Source organism: Vanessa cardui, chromosome 11 (genome assembly GCF_905220365.1).
Source record: "Vanessa cardui chromosome 11, ilVanCard2.1, whole genome shotgun sequence".
Lineage (NCBI taxonomy): Eukaryota > Metazoa > Arthropoda > Insecta > Lepidoptera > Nymphalidae > Vanessa > Vanessa cardui.
This window is the reverse complement of record NC_061133.1, coordinates 296,165-322,974: the sequence shown is the minus strand read 5'-3', so window position 1 is coordinate 322,974 and position 26,810 is coordinate 296,165. Positions and strand designations below refer to the sequence as shown.

At 34.6% G+C, this 26,810-nt stretch overlaps 1 protein-coding gene and 3 non-coding genes across 4 annotated transcripts in view; 2 read left to right on the top strand and 2 right to left on the bottom strand.

Moving 5' to 3' along the window:
- The first annotated feature begins 558 nt into the window (after positions 1 to 558).
- Positions 559 to 640, top strand: Trnas-uga. The gene has a single exon. It is a non-coding gene; the product is annotated as a tRNA-Ser (tRNA).
- Positions 641 to 2,587: 1,947 nt separating this feature from the next.
- Trnas-uga lies at positions 2,588 to 2,669 on the bottom strand. Its single transcript has one exon. It is a non-coding gene; the product is annotated as a tRNA-Ser (tRNA).
- Positions 2,670 to 12,766: 10,097 nt separating this feature from the next.
- Positions 12,767 to 26,810, top strand: part of LOC124533440 (probable GPI-anchored adhesin-like protein PGA55) — a 46,198-nt gene continuing 32,154 nt past the window's right edge. The window contains exon 1 of the mRNA XM_047108695.1: positions 12,767 to 12,968. Coding sequence (XP_046964651.1) covers positions 12,961 to 12,968 — 8 coding nt within the window. The 5' untranslated portion in view covers positions 12,767 to 12,960. The remainder of the gene's footprint in view (positions 12,969 to 26,810) is intronic.
- Positions 25,923 to 26,004, bottom strand: Trnas-uga. The gene has a single exon. It is a non-coding gene; the product is annotated as a tRNA-Ser (tRNA).

Genomic DNA, 26,810 nt, shown 5'->3' with positions numbered 1-26,810 from the left:
ACTGCTGAGATAAGGCCTCCTCTTCCATTAAGGAGAGGGCTTGGAACATATTCCACCACGCTGTTCCAATGTGGGTTGGTGGAATGCACATGTAGCAGAATTTTGATGATATTAGACACATGCAGGTTTCCTCACGATGTTTTCCTTCACCACCAAGCACGAGACGAATTATAACACAAATTAAGCACATACATAAAGTGGTGCTTGCCTGGGTTTGAACCCGCAATCATCGGTTAAGATGCACGCGTTCTAACCACTGGGCCATCTCAGCTGTAAGCTAAAGCTAAGCTAAATTCTAATTCAAAAAATTTAGAGCCAAATTGGTTCAACCGTTGTCAAATAATGTTGATTTGTGTATTGTATTGTAGTTTGTTATGTGGAATTTTTAATTCTATTTGTTTATGTTATTGTTTAATGAGCTGTCAGAATACATTAAATACGTAAATTAGTTGGTTTTAAATACGATATTGGTTATGCGTTAGCCACACTTGAATAAACACGAGACTTTATTTTATTTTATATAAATTTTATACTATATATTTCAGTGTAGTAGTCACAGCTGAGGTGTCCGAGTGGTTAAGGAGTTGGACTTGAAATCCAATGGGTTCTACCCGCGCAGGTTCGAATCCTGTCCTCAGCGAGGCTTTCGTTTTGATTTTAGTAATGATATCTTATCTTTATAATGACTCTGAATTGGCTAAATGGAAATAAAATAATATATAACTACAAATTTGTTTTTAATTGCCTTAAGTATCTAGGTAAATACGAAATACATTATATTTATAGCACACCTTAAAAATGGAACGATCGCCTTCAGACATTTTGTAGTAAGTAAAAATAAAAATACTACTAATGTTTATGCAGACCAGATTGGGTATTATAAGTTAAAACGCTGAGATAAACCTACTTTTTTAAGTATATACCTATCTATAGTTAGACCTTCATGGTTAATAATTAATTAATCGTCTCCGTTAACACCTAAGCTATTAAACGTGATAATGATCATTCCACTGTAAACACATATGATACCAACTTATTGATTACACGAGCTTGCAAGCAGGTACACAAAAACTTATTTGCGCGAGATTATTATACAATACACATATGTGTCGGATTAACGGAATGCCTACAAAAAAGGATTCCGTATACGAGTTTTTAGCACTTCGCACTTCTTTTTAATCACATCATTGGAATATTTAAGAAATAAGAACTCATTTTTGGTCTCAAAAGTAATTTAGGACATATTCACAAACATCACGAGTGCAAAACTGTGACTTGATACTTATGTATCAAGTAACAGATGTATATACTTGATCACAAACCATATTATGTCAGATTTGGATTAATTTATGGTGAAATGAAATGAAAAGCATTCGTAAACATTTAAATACACACAATCAGATAGACTTCTCGCTTGCATGAAGCTTGTTGGATAACAAAATGAAAAATGTTCAAATTAACTTTTAGAAGGGGGCCCATTCTATAACTACAGGGTACCTTGAAATCTGAATTTATTTCTTTTAAGATAATAATTTGCCAAATCAATTAATAAACGAACGTACTGACGAACTTCGTTTTTAAAGTTGGTTACAAAAACATTGTAACACGCAAAGTAATATGATGGCTCTAATTATGATTACTAAGCATTTTTGTTTATTTTACTAAGTCTTTCACAATATTTCATCTATTTAATAAAATCGTTTTGCAGAGAGACGCCAATACAATTACAACGTCAGTAAAAAACTTGGTAACGATAGGAAAAATATATATTTTAAAAAACGTTTTGAGAGTGTTAATATTTATATTAAAAGGAAAAAGTCGCATTGTAGATCATTCTGTGAAATTTACTGAGTCATGTTTTAATAGCTTCTAAGAAGCAGCGGTCACAGGATGCTGCGCGTGCGCGTGTAGGGTTCCCATCTTTTGATAACATACGATTTTGTTGATTCTGTTTTATTTAATTTCAATCAATTGCTTTAATGTTTGGTTTTGTGACAAATCTTTAATTTCAATTCGGAAATAATGCTTATCGCACTATTTTTGAATTGTTTTCGTATTAATAGAATTGTTTTCGGTTCAATCTATAATAATTATATGTTACTAAGCTTTAGCACTACTGCCTTTCGTTCTGGAAAAGTGCAGCGAAACATTTCTTGCTCATGCCTGTCTTTTTAGCTTTAGAAGTAATGGATAATATCAAATCAAATCAAATCAAATCAAATCAAATCAAATAATATCATATCATCGTAATACATTTATATATCCTCCGTGAATCTCCACGATTACTAAATTCATACTTTTTATCATACATCAGATATCATATGAGTAATACGCATTATATTAAAGGCCAAAATTCAGGAGTGGAACCTAGTAACGACATGTGGGAAACCCGCTTACATATATCGACATATACCATGTTAAAATTGTTATACAATTTAACATATAATATAAAGGGATGCCTTTACATTATAAATGAAATTTTACAATCTATCCTTTAAGCCGGAAAACAACTGTACCAGTTTCGTAGATTAGAAAATCATTGCTACAGTTTTCCATATTGACATCATTTTTTCCAAAACGAAAGCCTCGCTGAGGACAGGATTCGAACCTGCGCGGGTAGAACCCATTGGATTTCAAGTCCAACTCCTTAACCACTCGGACACCTCAGCTGTCGACGGTACAACACAATTTAGATATAGCATGCTCTTAGTTAATTGTTTGTACAAGTGGGCTAATATATTCAATGGGCACATATTACAACAAGCATTGCTAGTTTTGCCAATATATGTGAAAAAATTTTGAAAAATTTTATATGTTATAAAGGCTATGTATGAAGTTATATTTCAAAATTGCAATGATTCTATTTTTAGATGCAATGTTTAATACACATTCACTCATAAATAAGAGCCGCATATACAAAGTAGGGCAAATCCTTAAAATGGCATCGTTTCACTTAGTTAATAGTATATTATAATATTTTGGCTTCATTTTGGTAAGAGACCGAGAAAAAAGGACTCGAAAAACTATCCGTCACTGCTTCCGGAGCTCCTCTTAGCTTCATTACGAAATAATAAACGCCTCGTTGTCACTCCTCTCCATCTTCATTGCCGCTAAAATACAGAACATATAAAACACTTTTAATAACATTTTTAGGATAAATATCAACATCTGAACATACTAATCAACTGGTTTTTATTAATTAATTGTACTAATAGTTTGTTTGAATTTAGACTAAATATTATACTTAATTTATAACAAAATATATTTAACATTATTACATACATTACATTTCATGTAATGTCGTAATTTAATCCATGTTTGGTGGTGTAGTTTGACACGGAATCCACGTTTTGAAGATTATGGTATATAAATATTTTCATGTATTAATTCTATTATTTTATTTGATCAATTTAAGCTTCTAAGATCTAATTGATAGTTCAATTCCCAAATCTAGTCTTTTTTCTTTCTCTTGCTCTCTTTCTGTGTGTAAATGTTTTTTCTTAAAAATATTGTACAATATTATAAGATATCGGGCTGGTTACGGGTTATTTGTAACAGATCTTATTTCAACGAAAACGGTTTAGTTTGGTTTTTCCAAGTCCCGCAAAACTCCTGCGATTCGACTCGATTCGTTTGCAATAAAGCATCGATCCTTGTCAAAGTCAATGGCATATACTTTTAAAATATTTTCCTTAAGCAAACATATCCGGTTACATCGGTATTTAGGCCAGTTTTGTTAGCGTTGGTGAAAGAAATTTTAAGCAACACATTAAGAAAAAAACGCGGATGGTGTACATTGGATATCTGAAAAACACTGCGTGGGCATTTCTTTAGCCCTTTCTTGTTTAGTTGTTATTAAGCTATGAAGTTTTCTTAAATATATATTGTTTAAATATCATCTGACGAAATATTTTAAGGTGCACCACATGCACCATTTTGTTGCACGTTGTTAGCGAATCTCATATGGTGACACGTCTTGAAAATATATTTGTATTATTGCGTAATTAAAATAATCCAAAAAGTGATAATATGTATTTATTTCGAGGGAAATCCCCCTTTTATTCTAGATCAGCAAATTACACTCTGGGTATGCTAATTAAGTACAATCGGCAAAAAAACATATTAGTAAATACGCAAACACTGATATTTAATTAAAATGAAAACGAAATACGTTGGGGTAATTCTAATCATAAGTATTTAGTGTTCACATTAATTTGGTGTATCTGTCGGCAACTGATCAGATCGTATCGATGGAATTGGTAAAAATCGAAATCAGAATTCAATCACTTTGTTTTACAACAGGAAAATTTTAAAGACGGTAGGTATTTGTATAACGTCACGGCGTTTTAAATTTCATTAAATACTATATTTTGACATTGTCCGTTGAAATATAATTAAAGTTATTTGTACGTAACTGTACTTGTTATGACAGAATTCGTTTCATGATTGCATATATTTGAAATTCGACTCCAAGAAATCTGTCTAAGCGTGCGTCAGCGAATAGACCGTTGATAGGAATAGCAAATGTGGCTAAAATGTAAAATTAATCATCGTTGCGTAATCAGATCAATAATAATCAATTTATTTAAAATTAAACTTACCTCAATACTTCTTGTAATTGTGATATAACATGCTATCGCTATTCACTTTACCCTTCTCGTGATTTCTTAGGTCGTGGATCGGGTTACAAAAATGTGTCTTGAATTATGCGATTTTTTTTTTATTTCTTTGAATAACAGTTTGTATTTAGTTATGTCTTAAATCTTTCTATGCTAAATAAGGTTACGTTTACCAAGAAAATATCAGCATCGATTGGCAACTTAAACTGGATTTCAACCAAAATATACTGTTTTTTATGATCGTATCTTTACAGACGTAGTTACTGTACGCTTTCAGTATAGGCATTCTGAAGGAAGATACTCGTACTCGAAAGTCACCTCAGAACACGTACAAGAGCGTGAGATGGCGAGATACAACTATAATTACAATTTTAAAATGTAAAGGATGCACGTATCATTATGGCATATCACTGTAAGTCAGTCGTCAACATTTCACAAGTGAGATATGGAGTGAATTCCTACAGAATCGCACTGCAGCTTTCAACTGGTCAACCGATCATCATAATATTTTGCACACACCTTGTCCGGGGTACTCGAAAGGCAACGGATACGCAAGACTTGTTTATCCTCAGGCGCGGGCGGAGTCGCGTTCGGAAACTAGTATAAATTTGAAAACTTACACAAGCGTACGTGTTAATGATTAAATAGCATAACTCGTCTTGAATCATAATAATTGTATGGTCGGTTTGACGTCATAGACGCACGCACGCACACAAATATTTCTATTGTTATAAGTTGACATGCTTAATCGATTAATAAAACTATAATAATTAGCAATAAATGAACTGTAATAAGACGCAAGATGTTTCGAATACGTAATACGTAACTCGATTTTAAGTTCTACTTCAATGTTGAAAGAAAATACCAGAAAAGGGGAAGCGTTTTAAAGGAAATGAAGTTTGGATACGCCATCTTACATCAGAGATCTTTTCTCAGAGAAAATGTTTCCATAGAATGTATGAAGCTGCTTCTTTAATTTTGACTTCTGGCCTTAAAAAGTCATTGACCCTCGATCCTTAAGACATTGATAAAATAGATTCTAGGAAGTACTCATTACACGCAAAAACTGAACTATGAAAACGTTATCTATTGTTAGCTGTTCGATATTAAAAAAGGTTGCATAAGATTCAATGCAAGTCAGCGTCAACGACCCGCTGACTCAAGCGGCGGTCACGCCACCTCTCGACGTCTAAACAATCCTATTTCTAAAATTATATTTATGGCCTTAATGCGACATGTGCATAATTATTAATTAACGCTTTATTCTTATTTGTTATGATTAAATATTTTTATTCAAATGTACTTTAAAGTAAATGATGACTCAGTCTATCTGACAATATGTATATCATAATGTTTTAATGTAATAAGTAACTTATATTTGGTAAAATTAGAAAACATATAATTTATATGTATTTTAACCCAAACATGAGGAAGAAATACTTTTTATGCTCAATTTTGTTTCAAATTTTCATTTTCACATTATACAACACGTTGTTTTAAATTTCAAAGCGGACATGATTAAATATATTAATAAATAATATTGGCGTGATTAAAATAGATAGGTATATTTATATATAGATGACATTTTGAGATGAAAGTTCATCCACTTGCCGAGGCGTGCTCTCATCCTGATCGTTTAGCGCCAGTTCGACCGTGAAATTAGCTCTCTAAATAGTCACCTGCGTCTGAGGCTGACGTTACTACGTGTCACTACGTTATATAACCCGTAAACCCGTTAACTTTATCGCAATTTGAACTGTTGTGTTATAGATATTAGTTTTTATTAATAAAAATGGCGTGCTAGGAAATCAGCCATCTGTCGGAAGATCAGTTGTCCAACGCAACAACAGTCTGTAAATTCCCACTGCTGGGCTAAAGGCCTCCTCTCCCTTTGAGGAGAAGGTTTGGAACATATTCCACCACGCTGTTCCAGTGCGGGTTGGCGGAATACACATGTGGCAGAATTTCTATGAAATTTGTCACATGCAGGTTTCCTCACGATGTTTTCCTTCACCGCTGAGCACGAGATGAATTATAAAGACAAATTAAGCACATGAATCAGCGGTGCTTGCCTGGGTTTGAAACCGCAATCATCGGTTAAGATGCACGCGTGCTAACCACTGGGCCATCTCGGCTCTTCTCTTCTCGGATCAGTTGTCCATTTGTTATTAATTTAAATAATTGTATTAACTAACATGACTGCATTTTTTTAAATGTTGAAAAGAGTAACTACTACATTTCTTGCCGGTTCTTCTCGGTATAAACTACTTTCCGAAACGGAGGTAGCTTCAATAAATTGTTAAATGACGATTCAAAAGTGCTTGTAAAAGCCCACTTGAATAATGTTTATTTTGATTTTGATAGGTTTTGTTATCGGCGGATTTATAAATTTGCCGCTAGTAGTCTATTCAGTTTTTTCCGCCCCTACTGATTTTTGGAAATTGTTGAATTTCGTTAGTTTAGTACCCAATCATATTAATTACATTTATTCTGAAATTGCAACTTTATGATCTGTATTCTATCGTCCTCATTAAGCCATTCCATCGGCTTTTTCCCGTTATTATAGTTACTAGATATTTTTTGCAACCCGCTATTTAGTGACTAGTAAACGGATTACGGACTTAATGTGTATTACATATAATTATAATTATTTATGTAAGATAAAAAAAATTAGGCTAAATTTGCCGCCCCTCTAAATCTGCCGCCCTAGGCTCCAGCCTACATAACCGATTGGTACATCCGCCACTGGGTTTGGTAGTTGAGATTGTATGTTTGTTTCGTAAGACTAAGTTCTACTGATTATTATGTATGTAAGTAAATCCTCTCACATAATGCAGAAACATCGGTTGAGCTGCATATTAGGATACGAAGTTATTTTTTTTTCCCATACACAATTATGCCTATTTTCATGTTATTTCAATGAATTCCTATACTCATTAAATATCATATTAAAATGGTAAGTGGCTATGAAATACTTATTTGCGTCTAATGGAATTTTTAACTTGTTTACATTTTTTTATAATATGCATACGTAACGCATGATTTACGTAAATCGCGGTACTTATCTCTGTTTTTAAACAAAACATTAGGTGCGCGTGCGCAGGGGTCGCGTGCGTCCTGCGGAGCGTGGCGCGAGGCCGCACGCGCCGGTAGCGTAACACTGACGAAATCAATTTAGAAACAAATTTTACTCACTTTTGGACGAACTCAGAATGACGGTCAAAGGTTAATTATTTTTACTTGTTGATTAAATAAGCAACGTTCAATTTCGTCTACAGATTACAATTTAAACTCTCAAGGCACGGGGCGATAAATTGTGACGAAGTTTGTTTACCCTCGTACTGACTGAGGCTTTGTATAATAAGCTTCAGTCAACTTTAGTCGGAAATTTGCAAATATTGGAAAATTTCACGCACAAATTATTTTCATTTCTTCCTCGAAAGTACGAGTACATATAATAAAAATAATACAACAGCGGCTAGAACACGTGATCTTAGCTTAAAGTCTGTGGGTTCAGCTCTAAATTTTCATGTGCTCGGTGGTGAAGGAAACCGTAAATTTACAGGTGACCGATGGTTCTACTACACGTGTATCCACCAAATTGCAGAGCAGAGTGTCAGAATAAATTCCAAACCGTCTCGCCAAAGAGAGGAAGCTATAGCCTAGCGGTGATAAATTCACGGACTGTCAGTTTAATTATTTATAGGTATATTTTATTTATTTCTTATTATTTAACATAAAAAGTAAATTTAAATCTTTAATGTTTAGTACATACATATAATAAACAACCACAACAACACGAACATCCTGTAAAATTCCCACTGCTGGGCTAAGGCCTCCTCTCCCTTTGAGGAGAATGTTTAGAGCATATTCCACACTCTACTCAAATGCGGATTGTTGGACACACATGTGGCAGAATTTCGTTCAAATTACTCACAAGCAGGTTTCCTCACGATTTTTTCCTTAACCGCCGAGCACGAGATGGATTACAAACAAAAATTAAGCAAATGATAATTCAGTGGTGCTTGTCGGGATTTAAACTCGTAATCACATGTTAAGATGCATGAGTTATAACTACTGGGCCATCTCGGCTCGCTAATAAACAACATATGATTATAAAAATGTAAAAGCTCAGTTCTCAGTATAATAAATTTATAGGAAAATACTTTATTTGTGTCGATTTACACAATCTCTTGAATCCTAGAAGTCGTATATGAGAAGATCCGGCATATAACAATGCCGTTTTTTTTTACCTTGCATATTGATAATAATTCCAAGTCCTTTTATGATCTATACAATTTTTATCCGGTAATATTGACTGTGTGTAGAAGAAGTAAAGTTAAATTATTTAGTAAATAGAAATTATATGATATACGACTACTTAAATAAAAGCACAAGTTTACACAGGCACCATACAAGTGTTTCAGATTTATTTTGCAACCATTCGTCATGTAACTCAAATGTAACTGTAATAACTAAGTATATTAATACTCCTTCTGACATCCAGACTAAATAATGTCCTATTCTTTACACAAGTTATATTTTTCTAGCTCCATCTGGTCTCCAAAAGGAGTATTGTTGCCAGCTGGTCAAAGCCGCCTCAGCAACGTGCACCCGATGTTTTTCAAGTGTCTAGTAAAGTAAAAAGTAAAGTAACAGCTTGTACATTTCCCACTGCTGAGATAAAGCCTCCTATTCCATTAAGGAGAGGGTTTGGGACATAATCCACCATGCTGTTCCAATGCGGGTTCGTGGAATGCACATGTGGCTGAATTTCGATAAAATAAGACACACACAAGCACGAGATGAATTATAAACACAAATTAAGCACACATATATATATATATATATAGTGGCATCATCGGTTAAGATGCACGCGTTCTAACCACTGGGCCATCTCAGCTCATTTCAAGTGTCTATATAATATTTTTATGTACTTCAGCGGTTAGTTGATAACATCTAATACTACAATCTTAGTAACCGCCTATCTTCCGTTACAGAGACCTAGGCAGACCTAGGCAGAGATGTATCAACACACATTACAGACGTGTTCCGCGTAATCAATACGGATGGGCATCTCCGCTGCGACCGCACTCGAGATCACATTACAAAATACCCCAGTGGCATGGGAATTGCAATCTATACATAAAAATGTAGCCCTATCTCGGTGTCTGCATTATACTTGCAAAATATTTAACGTGGTGAGGTGATAACATGATACTACCATAAGTCATTACTAGACAAAGTTAAAATATTATTTTACAAGTAAAAGATGGGAGTGGAAATCAACAAATATTTAGCTGTAATTCCATTTTATTTATTCATCATCAACGGCAAGGCATATATGACGAATTTTCTTGGACCATTTCAGTAGCTGAAAGGCGTGAATTTTAATCGAAGATGCTAGGTTGAACCTCTCAGGCACCATTGAGTCTTCATAGGTTAATTTTTATTCAAAACTCTTCCTGAAGTGGCTCGATATCTACATATCTCCACTAAATGGCATTAGAGCAGCATGCTGAAATAAAATCAAAAAGTCACCCGAGAACTTGGCTTAGCTGTTGATGTTGAAGATTCAACTCCTCGTTGAATGCTGTTAGGAATCTTGGAAACAATCCACGCCATCATTGTTTGTATCGTTTTTTAATTTTTATTCATATATAGATACCTACCTAAGGCATCGTATAATATATAATAAATAATTCTTATGTAAATAGATATTCATAAAACTTCTCGTCGTTACATTTGCGTCTTTGCGATCCCACGTCAGCAAGGCTTACGCGAAATTATATTTCCCTACATTGTATTTGCGGTTGAGCTGAATGAGCCGCAGGGAAGTATATGGTGTTTAATCAGTAGTACGCCAAGTTATTAGAGTGATTTCCATCGCATGTACTCACGGTAAGCACATACTCGCAACAGAGTTACAGCCCCTTAAATTGTTGTACGCCGGTTAATGTTAATGCAACACATTCCGATGTCTAAGTCACTCAGAGTTCTTAATGTGTAATTGTGGCTCTCAATTATATACACCACCGCCATGGAAAAAAATTAATAGTAGTAAGTAACTAATCCTTTTTTATAAGAAAGTAAGTCATTAAAATGTTAGTTTATTCGAAAAATAGAGAGGAGACCTTAGCCCAGCAGTGGAAAATTTACAGGCTGTGGTCGTTGTTGTTGTGTAGGGTGTTAATTAACTAATATCCTTTGGATCCATTCCGGACGCGGCAGCATTTCTGAGCTTAGCCAAATGCGCTCGAGATAATATTAAAGTGCACAAGTATGTGCGTAAGATCGGGTGTAGTCTTTATAATGGTACTGACATCATACGGTGGAACGGTTATTCGATAAGAGTGAAGAGATTTTTAGCGCAGGACCAATGTCTTTGCTTTCCAAAGGCCAGGGGAATAAACCCATTTGCAAACACTGGCGAGAGAATCTAATCAAAAAAAAAAACCCTTTTTCTCCTTTGATGTTAAGCTGGTCTCTGCCGTGGAGAATCAATATATTTTTCTCTCCAGAATCTATACTCTTAGGTAGGAGGAGCTTTTATATTAATTTAGTGTAATTGTGTTTATAATAAAATGTAATAAACTTAAAAGCAGACGTGCCTGAAAGAAGTCATATAGCTATTATCATCATTATCATTATACATAATAAAACAAAACAAAAACAAAAAGTCGCTTACCGCTGTCTGTCCCTATATACTTAGATCTTTAAAAATTCGCAATTGCGGTTTTTTTTGACAGATAGAGTGATTCGAGGGGAAGGGTTTTGTATATAACACATGGACAATATAGTACATAAAAATAAAAAAAAATCTTTAGTATATTTAGTATCAGCATTGCACCCGTGCGAAACCGGGGCTGATCGGTAGTAGTATATAAGTTATAACGAGACTTCTGGTTTCCAAATTATGAAAATCAATGATACTGAGATTGATGCATACATGGTACATTTGCCTGCCTGCGAGGGAATGCGATCCAGTCGTCACTAACGGCTGCTGCTGCACTTGAACTAGAAGTCGCAGAGCTTGTTTGTGTCTAAACAATTTATGAGTATAATGACTTATTCTACAGTTGCAAATATTAGATACACATAATGTGTTGAAATATTTGTAATAATACAAATAGACAGTGTATTTGTATTATTCTGATGTCGGATACAACATTCCATTGCGGTCGGTTTACTTTATATTTTTAATAAAGAATGCCTTTTAAGTTGAAAAAACATACTTGGTATTTAATTCAAGTTAACTGCCTGTACTAATGACTGTACTCTCTGGCCTAGTGGATTTTATGAGGTTTTGGACGGTACGTTCCCAGGTTCGAAAAAAATAATTAGAACAATTAAATATTTATTTCGTTGGCTTAAACAATATGTTAAGTAATGGGATCGAATGTCTCGAGGTCCATTCGAATAAATATTTTTTCGTCATCTAATAATATAAAAAAAGTTTTTAAATACATATATGAATTTGTAGATTAATGTCTTTTTCTCCTTTATTTTGCCTTTAAGAATGGTGGCGTTTGGATAAATATATATCTATTCTTTGGTAACTAATGCGCAAAACATGTTTAGAATCCAACTGGAGATTTCCAGAATTCGGAATTAAAAATCGCGCCTATTGCAACAGCAAAAATCATAAAATATTCGCATAAGAAACACGGGTCAGGCCAAGCGTGTTTAAATAAATATATTTTCAATGTGTAAATTACTTATAAATAATTTAAATTAAATTTGATACTGGGAGATAAAATTGAAATATTTTCGATACATATTAAGTAATTATGTTTTTGTGAACTGGATTCAGCGTACAGACTCATCGCGTGAAAGCTTTCTGTTAACCTTATGTTGATTCCGATCAGTCACTCTTTATTTAAATAAATTATACTGTAATTCTGACGAGTGAAAAATACTTATTCAGATACCTTAAAGCGCATCTAGCAAATGATTGCAAGGCAATTGAAATAATTTCCATATATCCCACGTTGCTTTAGCTTGCATTCATTTACATCAATATATTCATTGCAATTAGAAATTAGGTAGGTGTCGATGACCTCCGTAGTGATGAGTCTGATCGCAAAATCCGCACTCCGCAAAATGCAGGTCGCGCTGCATGGAAGGCCGTTTCCGCGCAGCGCACTCGGCCTCAGCGACCCGCGGGCCCGCACTCGCGCCCCAGCTCTCGCCGCGCCCGCACGCGATGGCCGCGCCCTGATCGAACCGTCGTGCCACTCGTGCCACCCGTGCCACCCGCGCCAACCGTGCCAACCGCGACACCCGTGCCAACCAGAAACGCGTGTGCTGTGACTTATAAGCCATCCAGTACCACTCGAGCATGAGCCGGTAAGTTGACATTTCACCTTGTTTGTGTCCCCGGCGTCCCGAAAAATCGCAACTGCGCCTCTCGATTCCGGGCTGATTCTTTTTCTACAATGATACATTTTCACATGCAAATACGTATTAGGAAATCGAAATGCAAAACATATAATTCTTTAAACGAATACTTCGCGCGGTTAAATATTTCGCTGCACAAATTGTTAATATAATTTCAGTAATTGGACGCTCGCTGTCACAATAGCTCATGTTGTTAGTCTCGGATGACAGGAAAATGTGATGAAACGGTTCGCGGCATGCCAGCGGCTTGTATGCGACCATCAATATTAATTATTATCTATAAACCATTAGCTTACGTGTGACAATAAGACGAGTGCATCGTTTGCAATTGATTTGATTGCTACGTCCAACGAACGACTGACGATATAAAATTTTAAATATTTTAGATGAATTAAGATTACGCGTAGACAAAAAGATCTGTGACGTGAGGATATGTTGCTGTTATCATAAACTCGTGATTAGCCAGCGATCTCGTAAATCACGAAGGCTGCGCCGGCGCACTGCGCACGCGCTGCAGCGGCGAATTTTAGCTAGTGATGTAATGACCTCTGACATTTTTTGTGAAGAAAAAAGCAATAAGGATTGACGACTGACGGTATTAACACGTCTCGATTATGTTCAATACACTGTTTCAGTGTGAGTCATAATTCCTATAATATTGATTACGATTCACGTTTCAATAAAAAGAGGTTCAACGGTGCGCCTAAAATATGTTTTTATTTAAACTCGATTCAATTGTATCAGATATTTTTCTATATTTTTATTTATTATAATGTTTAAGTTAATAGATAGGTACTTGGCTTATTTTTTAATTATATTTAATTCGTTTAAAAATTTCGAACAGTAAAATATTCATAAATACAAAATATACTTTACAGAAACTTAAAAGTTATGGATTAAGTGCGTTCAGTTTATATATTTTTACTTCATTATAATTCAAATTTATGAATTTGTTTAAAATGCTTTCTGAATTTATAAGCTGAATTTATTATTTAAAGTATCTATTATTTAACCCCTGACAACACTAAACTGCAACAGTTGTCTGAAAGTAAAATACTAGATTGATTAATATAGCCATATCTTCATCTCCCGACTATTATCGCGTTTATATAACAGTCGGCCAGCGAGCCGTAGGATGTACGCGACCACTACATAGTAACGTGACAGGCCCTCGAGATCGGCTATGACGTTGATCTCCGCCTAAGGAAGGATGCATCCGCGCACCATTATTGTATGCAAATAGACATTGCATATCGTATTTAATGCTAAAAAGAAATTGGCCGTGACGCGCACAACTGACATATGTCGATAAATCGCTTATGCAATTAAAATAGTACAATTTAACGCCGGCGCGGGCGCATCGCGAATACCAAGTTTTGGTGCGCTGCAGAACGCGGATACTTGCGTAATGTAATTGTTAGCGCGCCCGCTGAATCGCGACCGGCGGCGCTGTAGTCTAAGAGATGGCCGTGCTACGAAATGCTATTACTTTTCTAATTAATCGTGATATTAGGTATGTTTTGTTAGAATATTCCACACCACTTATTCAAAACATACTAGGGATTATAGGCAAAATGGAACTGATGTTTGCTTGGTAAGATTTGAGCACTAGGTACTTTGATTTGGGTGCTTAAACAGCCGACCTAGTGCTCAAATTTACCCTACTGGGAACGACGCTTGACCTGGACTTAATTGTTAGATTTAATACATGTGTTATATAACAGAAACAATTGTAGTTTTTAAATGAACCCGGCATTTAGCACACGTATTCCCAGACGCGTCGTCGCTGGAGCGCGGTGTCGCGCGGATGTCGCAAGTCGCGGCGCTTGTCTCGTAGCTGCGTCCGCGCACTCGGAATTGCAATTAGACGACGACCAACTCCTTAGCGACAGATAACGACGACCACTCTCAAGTCGCCGCCACTCATGAGCCACTAATTGTCGCGACCCGTACTGCACTTTGTTTTTAATGATATGCCTCGTTATTTTGTTGTTATATATTCTAATATTTCACAGTTCACAATAAGGTAAGACAACGTAAGTTTGGTCGTTGACTTGATGTAACCGGTATTACTCAATTCTGCTAACATTTTTAGCTGAAGAGCGCCGCGGTCTTTCCTTTGAAAAATTAATGTTAAAAGCATCAAAAGTATCATTTTTAAAATCTTTTGCTTAAAGTTCCCTAGTATAGTCGTAATTGAATAATAGACGAACAAAGTTATTTTAGTAGACATTGGATTGGAAAATTGTGTACTTTGGTAGTTTTTGCATAGGTAAAAATATGATCACTTTGTTTCTCAAAGAGTCTCGTAACAGACCTGGATGAATATGAAAATCCGAGTCAGGAAAGCCTGTCGTCGAAGCTGGTTCGCCTTTGGTCTCGGTGTCTTATCTTCATCAGGCAGATTTAAATGAGTGCGTTACACGTTTATGATGAATGTAATTACAAATGTAAATTATTGTGTATTTATTGGATAATTTAATCTGCATATGTGCAGTCGTATCGTTAGGCGAAGAGTCTGCGGCGCAGGCTGTGAACTCATTACTTAACGTTCCAATAATTTTACCTCTAAACAATTATTATAAAATTTACATTATTGCAAAATATTTAATGTTACTTAAAACGTATTTATATAAGAATTATTAACATGAATGCCTTAACTATACACGTTACGTTAGTTAATGTATAATAGTTACTATAATATTTAATTTAATTTGATTACTTACAGTAAATATTGAAGTTTGAATGTTGAATTAAATATTGAATTTCGTTTCCCATATCTAACTGGTTATTGCGAATTTCCACCATCAAAACCGCGAGTAAAGATTCGAGTGGTATTGAATTAAAGTCTTTTTTCATTGGGGTTTGTTGAATAGGAAAAGTTCAGTCGAGTAGATGGCGTATTCGTCTGAAATCTATCAGGAGTGAAAGTACGAACAAGAGGTTGCGTAAATTCATGCTCGGTAGTTTGGTAATGCGACAATTATATGATTATCTGGTCTCGCGAGATGTGGACGATACCTTAATGCCCTCGCCGAATGGAATTTCAACGATAACCCACTTGTAACGTATATTTATGTTCTATTATTGCTTAATTTTACTTATTTTTGCTTCAAAACTTGAAGATAAGGACGTTTGTTGCAAGTTTAATCGTTCAATGTACCTATACAATTGCTTTTGCTGTTACGAATTTAATGGAACTTTGCTGTTCATATGTAATATATATATAATTTCTAAAAAATATCTCTTAAAATAAACACAACGAAGATTCAGATAGTAACATTTTTTTTAAATTTTTTTTTTATAAAAAATATGCATTTTAATATTCTTTTACTGTTGCCTGGACACGTGAACTTATTATGTGTGGGACAGACATAACGATCAGCTGGTTACCCATCACGATTATTGATTTCGTTGTTGCTATATATAGCCTATGCATTATAAACCGAAAACACTATTTATCTAAAAACAAACAATTATAAGCTTTACATGCTGAGATATAAGACTTGAAATTGAACAAACGAATGCATAATGTCTCTCAAATCGTGAAGCTTCTCCACTTTCCTTGGGCACACGATTGGAATAACCAATCTCCGTGTTGGTATGCGCGTACGCACGCTGCTTGACAGACACACATTCAAATACAAATGCAGTGTTAACAATCATACATAAATAATTGGAAAAGTACAACTTATAATTTCTTTACATTATGTCTAAAGTCAATCCTCACGCAACTATATGTGAGCGACGATTGATACGACTTAAAGTCAATAATTACGTTCAATATGTGTCTTGAATCAAGTACAAGTGATATATAATAGGCTCAAATAATAATGTTGTATTGTACAACGATTATAACCGAAGTGTAGAGAGAGTAGCCAATATATATTCTGGCGCACTCTTTCTCCCTGGTCGTTCTATGGGGGTAGTTCGACAATCAGCATGATAATTTTATTCTAAATATGAAGGTCTTTTATTTAATATTAAAACTTTTTAACTTATTAATAACAAATAAAGATCAATTTAACCTCTTTTACTGCTAAGCATTAAATATTGCCTTCATAGGTTTGGCTGAAATGTATAATCATATATATTTTTAAATAGACGTTAGCAAAACAGCTGAAATTAAATCTGTTTCGATAAGGAGATGGAGTCGGCCCTTTGTGCAGTACATGGTCAAAGGTCAATTCCCTTATTTGCCGCGATTTTGAAGCGCGTGAATAAGAGGTAGTATATTTACGTATTTGATAGTTCTAATAATAGTTGTGCCGGCTGTATAACAAAGTAAAATCACAAACCATTTTGAAGTAAGAGTTCCTCCGATACTTTCTTTGACTATTACGTGCAGACTTTATGGGGTAATTTAGCGGTTTAATGGTTTGTCTGAGTTGCTTTCTCACCGGCCAGAGTCAGCTGATACTGGCGAGTAGGAAGAATCTGTCTAATTTTTTATAAGTTTTGAATGATTGAGTCGACGCTGTATACGTACATATTATACAGCGTATTATTCAAGAGTACATATAAAATATCGTGTAAGCTTCTTCTTGAAAAATAATAAGGAAAAATGTAATACAATGAACTCGTATACTTATATTCAGAAAGATATTTCTGAAAATTACGATTCTATTTAAATGACAATAACATTAATTTCATTATATGCAACTCAATATTCATTGTAAAACCTTACACCGAAGGAAATTTGCAAAGTATAATACACGCCGGCTCATCTCTCCACCGGTCGACCTCTCGTGCGACCGTGAAACCGCGGCGTGGCGGACACCCTCGGTCAATGCACACTCGTACTTTATCTCGGTAATCGATGACGTTGCCAACAATGCCAGACACTACTGTTCAGTTGGCATGCCCTTTTTTGTGGAGTTTCCTGGGCGGCATGAAGAAACGCTTTCGAATTTATAAGTTTTTTTTTATCCAAAATATTTTAAGGCTCCAATCATTTATTTTACTTATAAAATACACATATAAATTTTAACGCCAAGTAGCAATACTTGGTATTCTTGTGTTTCGGCTTGAAGAAGCACGACTTCGAGAGAGTGCAGTGTAACTACAGGCACAAGGGACCTCACATGTAACGACGAAGTAAGGAATGGATAAATTATATTTCGGTCTATAGGTAGCGGTAACAACTTACAGTTCGAATATTTATAATTTAAGAATCGCATAGCAATTTATCCTGATACGTTTTAACGTCAATCATGTTTAAATTAATCATTCAATGAACAAACGAAATGAAAGGCTCAGTCAGACAGAGCCATCCGAGTGGCTGTGACAAGAAAATGTGTGTCATAATGATTCATAAGAGCTCAGGCTGCGACCGACGTGACTCACTCCGGCGGACGTCCGACTGTGTCTGTGCTCGTAATAAGCCAAGGGTTTCAAAACAAGGATTCTCGGAGCATTCGTTACCATTTAGGTATAGGAAGATATAAATTATGGTTCAAACCATAATATATAGCCATAGAATAATATCTAACATCAATTTTATATCGAAAGGTAAACATATATCGGAATAACAAATATCAAAATCTCTGTACTTACACTTTCACATCAAAACATTGTACACACAAAATATTCCAATAACCCAGAGAAGCTAATCGCTATTTAATAAATAAAAAGATGACTGTTCTTAGGCTACAACTAAGATTTAATGAGCAGAAAGGCGACCTGGATTCCTAGATACATGTTTTAGTTCAAGGTGAAGTTTGAGCAGGTGGAACGCACTGGGTCATTGTGTTTGAGAGACATCCACGTTAGACTCGTTGTCCATCAGAAGCAAAGCGAGACGCATTTATTGTTTAAACGTTAGGTCTGCATCTACTATATACTTGAAACAAAAATCTCCGTTTGTAATTAATGTTAATTATATAAATTATTAATAATGTGTGAAGTAATTTTTCGCATTAGTGAACTTATAATATTAATACTAAGAACGTAGTTTTATGCATGTATACGGTTTTAAAGCAGGATTTCTGGAAAACCGTCCACCCTGTTTCGTGCTAAAATTTATATATAAAAAGAAATAAGATGTTTCTGTGCAAAAGGATATAATAGAATAAAGTAAATGCTTCCTGGATATTTTTTTCTCATCTATGAAATTGAAAACCGTTATGATTTTACAAAAAAAGGTCCGTTGATATTCTCTCGCTAAACCTTATTATCCAAATCGGTGGAAGCTTTTACTACTAACACCATCAGCATTTGTCAGAAATGAAATAATTAATATCTTAATGTCACTAAATTTTGGACACCAAAAATAAAATACTTAATCATCACATTACTTGACATCTATCAAACAGTTAAGCATTCCTTAACTCAAATCAAATCAAATCAAAATAAACTTTATTCAAGGAGTCTTTTACTAGCAGTTTTTAATCGTCATTTCACAATTAAGTGAAGCTACCACCGGTTCGGAAAGTAGATTCTGCCGAGAAGAACCGGCAAGAAACTCAGTAGTTACTCCTTTTCAACATTTACATCAGACTTGCTGTGCTCACAATATACAAATAGAATTGGGTTATTTTCAACGTTAATCATGAGATGGCATGCACCTGTGCTCATGTGCCCTGTGACCTGTGACCTGCTTCCACATCTAATCACACGCTGAAACGAGCACATTAATCAGATGGAGTTTTCATCTGCTTACCAGCCTTTTTATGGGAAAGCATTTTTAATTCTAGATATTTTTAAAGGAACGCAACGTAAAATGATGTTTTTAATTTAGATGACTCTTAGATGTCGTTATGACCGCACACTCTGATGTCGCTTGGTTTACTATCCATTTAAAACATATTTTTTAAAAAAAACTTTAGAAGAGCTTGTTATAAATGTAGTGCGTTTCGACATGACATATATTATCAACGTCATTAAAAGAGCCTCTTTTGAATAAACGTTTTATATAAAACTTTTTTGGCGACATTTATAACTCAGTAGGAATATAAAAATTAATTAATAATTTATTTCATAATTACGCTAGCAATGGTCGTACTTTGAGTCCAGTGTGAAACTACGAGGGTGTCTTTTGGTGTTTGGTATATATTCTAATACTATATACACAATAGATACTCATTAATATTAGTAACGTAAACTGTCGACTTACACGTAACAGTTACGTATTTATAGAATACTGCCATTGTTTTGTCCTTAGACAATGTTTGCTTATTCCACACATAGTACGATTTGTTATTTTCCTAATTTATTCCCATGCTTTTAAATGTAAAATTACTTTTACGCTTCATATGCTACAATCTTTACTTTCTATTCATGAGAATTAAGTAGAATTCGTATAGAAAATAAAGTTTTTGGGTTATCTTTGAAGTGGACATAGTTATCAATTTATGTGTAATTCAAAATATTGTTTCCATGTCGAAGTTATTGACCCATATATCCAGTAGGTAAATACATCAAATAATTTTCAATGTCAGAGATCAGTTGTTCGTGGTTTTAATTTAAAACCGTTACGTAGGTCATTACGAGAGCTATCAATCAATGCATCGGGGGTACCGTTACGGGCAGTCGCGGGCCCCGCGCCCCGGGCTGCGCTGGCGCTGGCGTGTGAAAGTGCGACACTTTCGCGTCTCGCTGCGCCCGCGCCGCCGCCGTGACCTTGCCTCCATGCCGCTGAACTAATAACCGAAATTATTTATGACTTTTATATTAAGTCCTATATACAGAATTATGATTTTGGCAATAAAAATAGTATTCTTAAGTGTTGTAATCTACGGCGTGGTCTTCGTTTTAATTAATTAACTGAAAAAAAGTTATCTAATATCTCAATCAAACTTAGCTGTCAGGTAGTTATATAAAGAATTGCTGTTATATAGGAATGTTAACCTTGTTCAAGTATGCGTTATTTATATATCATATTGTTCATTTGTTTTGGATAATAAACCGATAAAAATGAATATAAGTTTTTATACATTTGTATATAATCAGCTTATAAACCTTTATCTACATTGCTTTATGAAATAACCATACCTTACAAGACCAATGCGCTGACAGCTTCGGGAATTGAGATCTTGTGCCCTAAACACAACATCACAGCATTATCTTTAGTTTCATCCTTTATATACGAGGACTTGTATAATGCGTGCCGTTTAATCTTTGCATAGACATATTGTATTCATACATACACGAGTATTTTGCATCGATTTCTCAGATTGATTCTGAGCGCTGAGCATCTATTAATAATCCTTCGCATTAAATGGCATATCTAACGTACAAATAATTATGGTAATCGCTTAGTTCCCGTCCGATTCTCCGATGATAACGATACAAGCTTTGTACTTTTTAACCAAGCTATTTATATTTATAAAAGTCTCCATCAGTTTTAAATACGATTGAGGTTTTTGCTACAAAATCTGTTGATTAAATATATAACATAATCTTAACCGACATCCTCGTTGATTTTCATACGATGCATATAAAGATGTTAATGAGAAGTTACATATATGTTAAATAAGTTACGAGTCAAGGTTTGAGCGAAGACTTGTCACAAACAGGAACAGACGCCGCGTGCCCTGACTCGCCAATGTAGTTTATTTGCTCTAACGAGCTGACGATCAGCCTCCGACGGCCAATTAGTATGTTTAGGAGCGTCCCGTTAGAACGTTTTCAGGAAACTGTGACTAACGCTGGGTTTTCCTCACAATTAGCGTTCAACCTCAATACATATCAATTTCAAATCTTATTTTGATTTATATCGTACTAAATGAACTCGCCTTGACGGAACCTTCACTCATGGTTATAATTAGTGGAAAACACGCACTATATCGAAATGAATTTCGAATGCAAATCTAAGCTTGTATAACAATACTGGCATAGTTTTATCTTCGTTAAATACCGACCTTGGTACTTTTTTAAATTTATTTATAATAGACGCCTATATTTTGAAACAATGTAAAGCATCTATAGAACACATAAAGTAACATTTTTTTTTAAATGTAGTTTAGTAAGGCAGCAAATTGTCGTACGAGACGGGAACATGACGCGGAAGTCGACATATGTTGAAAATCTGCCGCTCGTGTATCCAGCAAACTAACCCAAATTACAATGCGTGGTTTATAAAAAGACCAGCCCAGCAATGGGTCATTTACAAGCGATAATTGTTTTACTGTATTCGCATTGTTATGTGCATTTCGCAGTTATTACGATTACTTAATACGGTGCTCATGTAGCGTGTCATTACATATAGTTTATTTTTAACAGACTATAATCACGATTCCATTTAATAAATAGAGATACAGATACAATTTAACTCCTTTGCCTCCTGTGCCTCTCTGTTGCTCAGCACTCTTACAAAGCACAAAGGCCTACGGGCATTACAATTCTGTAATTCTGCACATTGTAATGCAGTTCTTGTTAAAAGGCAAAGCAGGCTCCGGTAAGAGCTATGCGGAAGATTCATCTCAGGAAGTTCACTTAGTGATACGTTGTTTATTGTTAAAAACTTATCACTGTGCTGTATTTTACGATACTTTTAACAATATTCAGTTTTTTTACAACAACAAGTTACCAAAATAAATAATATACTGTTTTTTTTGCATTTCGAAGTAGTATCTTGTAAATTGAGTTAATGCAATTTGAATTATATTTTCCCACAACATATTTCGTGTAAAACTGAAATACTCATACTATACTGACAATGTAGTGTAAAACATTTTGTCGATTGATCTATAGTTATTAATTTTTTTCACCATAGTTTTTCTTTCCGAGATTTTAATTGCAAAAATACTTTTATTTTTATATTATATCCAAATTACAAACTACAAATTGTAGGCATAGAAGTGGAACCAGTAATACTACAAATAACTTGGTTCTTTGGTGATAAAATGCCGCTCTACTCGCACTATCTGCATCTCGCAGACTTAGTCGCCTGGAATGTGCTCCACTTCGATGCCATCAATATCGGTCAATTAGCTTTTAAGAATAACTGTGAGTCGCAGTCACGACTTTTACTGCAATCTTTTTAGTCATACTTCTTTGTTGTTTTAAGCAATCATTTACATTCTTATTTACCGTTCGATTTTACGTTTTCTTTCAATATAATTTTGTTTTTCAACTTAATCTTACTTACAATGGCTTGAAGGCGATATTTTCTTTTTAATTTTACATTAACGTTCGTTAACGAATCATATAATGCGTTTGCTTTATGCCATAATACCGTATGTATCGCTATATAATACTAATACTATGTTACCTTGTTTGATCAGCGTTTTCAACTTTGTTTTTGGGTAGTCGTTTTAATAAGCCATATGTCATAATTTCTGCAAAATCTTTTACGTTTTTATGGTAACACACATCAATTTATTGAGAATAGTGGTAAATATTATTTATTTTCTAATAAATCAGAATTGCGATCTTCTCCAGGACAAATATCGTATTAATATGAGCTGCATAGTTCCTGGGTAGTAAGCCACAGAAAAGTAGGCATCTCTTTTTATTAATATGATTTAACTATAATAATTGGTAAATGCAAATAAAGCTTTGATTGAACGTTTGTCGATGACACTAGTGTGTTTGTGTTGTATGTGCAATAGGAAAAACCTAATGCGTAATTTCGGTTAATTATATATTCCTTATTCGCGCCGGTGAAGGTCGAGACGAGAAGACACTCGGCATACGGCGTCAAAAGGGTGTGAGATATGTACTAATTAAATTCGATCTACGTAACAGTACACCTTGGTATATTCTGGTGGTGCGCCCTGCGTTCTTTTCTATTTTACATTATATTAATGTTCATTTTGGATTGGATGGACCCGAGAATGATTTATTAATATTGATGTTCTAAATTATTAAAAATATTTGGTCATATAAACAACACACATACGCACAAACACACACAATTACTTCTATCGAAATGCAACTAAGTTTATATACCAATATTAAGCCTAAGATTAGGTCTGATTATTGTAACGGATTTTGATTATCAATAGCTCATGTACAACAGAATGTCTGAAAAAAAAGTCATCGCTGTTTTGACAAATTATAAGGAAATCTAATAGGAGTCCCACAGGGCTTAGTTTTGGGTCGTTTTATTAATAAAACCTATATTAATGACCTTATGTTAAAAAAAAAAAACTTTTGAGTGATATTACATTCTGTACACCATGTTTTTTGCAATAATAATAATAATTCATTTTAAAAGGCAAAATTGCTTATTGTTAACAATATTACTCAGTGAAATGGTCATTAGTCACACCCTGCTGGTAACATTACTACTACTAAATAAAAATAATGGAAGTTTAGGGGGAAGAAGGTCCTAGAAATCAAACAAAATTCGAGTGCAATTCCTTTACCAAACGAAAATTTAATAGATAATTGTTATAAAAGGATTGTTAGCATAATGATATAGGAAGGATATTTAAAGTTATAAGCACGCCGACGTGAGCGACGCACGGCCGCCATGATTCACGCTGCAGCAGACTCGTTGGCACGCCGGCCCGCCACGTGACGCTGTTACAATTGACATTGTTTATAGAAATACCGCTGATATCGCGTCAGATTCCAGCTTCGTCTGTCGTAACTAAGGCCCCTGTATATACTGTTCTCCAGGTATAAGTATGTACATTAACGACGTTTTAGTAATAATAAGATTTCTTCAATATTTGTGCCATTAATCATAGCATATGATGTAACAGTGGAATGTTGTGCTTTGTAACCTAAAATTCAAGCCCGGTTAATTTGGCATCATGTAAATGCTGTCTGAAATTTCGGAATATAATTAAGGCAGGAGATACTTTGTAACTCTTTCACTCGAAAATATGTCGCATATCAGAGTTGTAACACAGTGGCATGTTAGTGCTGATGTAAATATACACATGTTTAATAAAAACTAAATATGAATGAAATAAATAGTGGTACTGAAGTTAAAATGAATTCAGGAAATGTTATGATATATCTAAATTGTGGGAACTGTTGAACAATGTAGATATTCGTAGTTAAATGAAATTACAAGCTGCGTAATTCCTTGTTAAACCGCACTCAGATTGCTTAGGTGTTAGGGTCGAAACGCACTTGTACTTGTTTTAAGAATACTCATTGTGTGAAAGTCACTATATGAATTTATTGCATATAAAATGTGAACACAGCCTATTATTAGCATTAAACTTGGAACCTATCTTAAGTACAGCTAGTCAGGACCAAATTAATGACGATATTTTGTCAGTTTTTTTTCTGAAGCTTAATATTGCAAAGTATCTGAATACTGTGTTATTTAAAAAAAAATTGAATAGCGAAATTGGATCTTCATTTTTAAAGGTTAGATAAATTGAATGTAGAGCTAATACCTATATTGTTCTGTATTTAACTCGGTATCTACAGCACCGAGTAAAATTAAATCAAACTCAGTAGTTGCTCTTCATCTCAATTTTAATGGAGTCGTTTGTATTTGATATAAAGGAGGCGGTATGATAGTTTAATGAATTCATGACTAGCTGAACTACCCGTACAAAATTAACAAAATTTTATAGCACACAATTCGGGTGATATAACCAAATGCCCTTTCCCTGAACCCGAGCTATCAAGATTATATTGACGATAACGTCGTCGGCAAAAACATCACATTTGGCCGAAGTAAAAAGTATTCATTATATTAATTAATCATGGGAGCCGTTAATCGCGTAATTAATCTTGCGATTGTTGTCGAAGTCCAGATATGTCATTGTTAAGCAACGCGTGCTCATTCACGTGTTAAGTTATCTTTATTGAAATATTTGCAAACTATAAATACCTATATCATATTACATCAAGATATTTAATACTTATGGAATACTTTCGTTGTTGTCATAGCGCTGTGGGTGACTAATAGTCAATAAAATAACGATATCGAAAAATAATTATTTAAGTGATTTCTAATATTAATAAAAAAATAAAAAACAGAAATTGCCTCGCTGAGGACAGGATTCGAACCTGCGCGGGTAGAACCCATTGGATTTCAAGTCCAACTCCTTAACCACTCGGACACCTCAGCTGTGAAGAAAGCTGCGAAATACCGCAATCATTTCTACGTCACGTTAAGCAGTGCGATGACATTGGGCATGACGTCATACAGAGATAACTGAAATGGCGTTGGTGTGGCGTGAATGTTGAATACGATTACTATTTATTTTGTGTTCGCTATTGTGAGCATTACAGTTACAATGTCTGTCTAGCTATAATAACGTACTGTTCGCGAGCTCTTCGAATGAAAGAGATAACAAATCTGTTATTCTCGTGCAAATTTTGATTTGGTTCACTTTCACTCGCATATTGTTCGATGTAAAGTAATTTTATTGTATTGCTATTACTTTTACCGGAGGGCGTTACCAATAGAACGAGCACATATTGATGTTAACGGTTAGGGTGATTACACACTAGATAACCGCCACCTAATTCGCCTGGCTCGATTTTTTGGCATATTTAGGCGTAGGGAGGGATCATGTAATCCTGGTCGCTACCTACGCATAAATATTAGCGTTGTATGAAGTACTTTTATTATTTTCTGATTTTTTTTTCTATTGAATCTATACCGTTATTGTAGAGACTCAGGTACTCCTTTACCAACCAGTGATAGATTATTCAAAATCAATAGAGAACCATAACACTTCCATATTAAATAAAAATTTTGATGTTAACTTCGATAACTTTATTTTACTGTACAATTAATTAGTTAACCTAAGTAAGCAAATGAACAAAAACAAACTATTATATTATATATTAATACGTATTTAAGAAACGATTGTTTAACTCTTTGTTAACATATTTTATTCAAGATTACTTTTAAAAAAATATTACGCG